The 2,510-nt window shown below is 51.5% G+C and overlaps 1 protein-coding gene across 1 annotated transcript in view; it reads left to right on the top strand.

Moving 5' to 3' along the window:
* Nucleotides 1–119: 119 nt before the first annotated feature.
* Nucleotides 120–2,510, top strand: part of LOC109923596 (inositol-trisphosphate 3-kinase B-like) — an 11,590-nt gene continuing 9,199 nt past the window's right edge. The window contains exons 1-2 of the mRNA XM_020523641.2: nt 120–329; nt 1,880–2,084. Of these exons, the coding sequence (XP_020379230.2) occupies nt 193–329; nt 1,880–2,084 (342 nt within the window). The 5' untranslated portion in view covers nt 120–192. The remainder of the gene's footprint in view (nt 330–1,879; nt 2,085–2,510) is intronic.

Here is a 2,510-nt window from a genome sequence, read left to right as displayed (position 1 = left end):
TGACCCTCCGACAGCGCGGCGCTCCCTCGGCACTGACCCTCCGACAGTGCCCACTCCCTCAGTACTGCCCACTTGACTGAAAGCTGCCTTTTACATCTCCCCTCCGTCCCATCAGGACATTTCCGGCTGAGTGAAGCTGGTCACATACTGAAGAAGTTTAGTGTGAATGAGAGTCGGTGCCTGCAGAAGCTGATGGGTGATATCCTCAAGCCCTACGTGCCGGCCTATTATGGGGTGGTGGAGAAAGACGGCGAGAAGTTTATCCAGATGGAGGATCTCCTGGCAGGTCTACACTCCCCCTGCATCATGGACTGCAAGATGGGCACTAGGTGAGTGAGTGGATGCCACCACCTTGGGGAGGTGGGTTAAGGTGGACTGAGTTACAGTGGCACTGGGAACAGAGCAGGTCATTCAGCCCCGCTCCGGCCTGTCCCATAAAAACGGGAGGAGGCTGTTCAGCCCCTTCTATGGCCTGTCCCATAGGAACAGGAGCAAGCCATTCAGCTCCTTCTATGGCCTGACCCATCAGAACAGGAGGAGGCCATTCAGCCCCTTCTACGGCCTGTCCCATAAAAACAGGAGGAGACTGTTCAGCCCCTTCTATGGCCTGTCCCATAAAAACGGTAGGAGGCCGTTCAGCCCCTTCTATGGCCTGTCCCATAAAAACAGTAGGAGGCCGTTCAGCCCCTTCTCCAGCCTGCCCCATAGGAACATGAGGAGGCCATTCAGCCCCTCTGCAGCTAGTTACACAGAACAACTGCCAGGCACCTGGGTGATGTTGAACTTATGGCACAGAAAGTGGCCTTTCTATCTACCCCCTCCCCCTTTCCCTGTGCCCACACTCCACAACACCTTTGCCTCAACCCCCTGCCATTGCAGGCTTTAAAAGCTCAAGAATCGGGGCATTGTGGGGTACCCCCTCCAAAGGCCTTAGACAATGGGAGGAGGTGATGACCTTGTGGTATTATTGCCGGACTGTTAATGCAGAGACCCAGGTAACGTTCTGGGGACCCGGGTTCGAATCCCGTGGCAGATGGTGGAATTTGTATTTAACAAAATATCTGGAATTAAGAATCTAATGATGACCATGAACCCACTGTCGATTGTTGGATAAACCCATCTGGTTCAGTAATGCCCTTTAGGGAAGGAAACTGCCATCTTTACCCGGTCTGGGCCTACATGTGACTCCAGACCCACAGCAATGTGGTTGACTCTTAACTGCCCTCTGGGCAATTAGGGATGGGGCAATAAATGCTGGGTCCAACAATGAATGAATGAAAATAAAATAACTCTCTTCCCTCTCAGACTGACGTAGAACCAATGTCGGAACTGAAATGCGGAGAGCTTTCAGAGCAGTGTCCAGGGGCTAGCGTTTATCCATCAAAGAACATGACTTAAAATTTAAAAAAAACTGCTCTCCAGGGAGTCGTCCATGGGATCTTGCTGTGCAGGAGTTGGTTCCCCCACTGTTGGCCATGATGCCCACACATTGTGATTGGAGGGGGGAGGGTGGTAGATCCGGAGAATATAAAACGTTAATTCGATTCTGTCTGTGTCTGTGTGTGTGTGTTGGTGTGTCATGTGTGTGCGTGTGTGTGTTTGTGATTCTGTGTGTCTGTGTATGTGCGTGTGTGTGTGTGTCGTGTGTGTGTGCGTGTGTGTGTTTGTGATTCTGTGTGTCTGTGTGTATCGTGTGTGTGTGTGTGTGTTGTGTGTGCGTGTGTCGTGCGTGTGCGTGTGTCGTGCGTGCGTGTGTGTCGTGCACGCGCGTGTGTCGTGCACGCGCGTGTGTGTGTCGTGCGCGTGTGTGTGTCGTGCGCGCGTGTGTGTGTGTCGTGCGTGTGTTGTGTGTGTGTGTGTGTCGTGTGTGTGTGTTCAGGACCTACCTGGAAGAGGAGATGACCAAAGACCGACAGAATGTTGTTTACCGCAAGGACCTGTACCAGAAGATGAGTAAAGTAGACCCTAGGGCACCGACAGAGCAGGAACACGGGCAGGCCGGGGTGACCAAAGTGCGTTACATGCAGTGGAGAGAGACCATTAGCTCCACTGCCTCGCTTGGTTTTCGTATTGAAGGAATAACGGTACGTGAGTACAATCCTCCTTTTCTTTTCTGTTCATCTCACTTTAGCTCTCCCTCTCACCCGAGATACCATCAGGTTAAGGCTGTACACTTTGGTATGAAAGAGAATAGCAGACAGGTGGAGACTCTCATTGAAATGATGATCCAAATGTCGATATGTCAAAAGAAAGGTATCTCGTAAAATGGTAAAATTACCCCCCCTCTCATCATGAGAGAGAGAGAGATATGCTGGTGGTGGGTGAGTTTGACTAACTCTGATAGATTTCCTACAGTAAAGAAGCAGGCCATTTGGTTCATCAAGTCCACACTGACCCTCCAAAGGGTGTCCCACCAAGACCCACTCTATCCCTGTAACCCTGCATTTCCAATGGTTAACCCATCCCTAACCTGCACATCCCTGGGCACTATGGGGCAATTTAGCACGGCC

This window comes from Rhincodon typus, chromosome 43 (genome assembly GCF_021869965.1).
Source record: "Rhincodon typus isolate 14 chromosome 43, sRhiTyp1.1, whole genome shotgun sequence".
NCBI lineage: Eukaryota > Metazoa > Chordata > Chondrichthyes > Orectolobiformes > Rhincodontidae > Rhincodon > Rhincodon typus.
The sequence above is the reverse complement of the archived record's forward strand: the minus strand, read 5'-3'. Positions and strand labels throughout refer to the sequence as shown.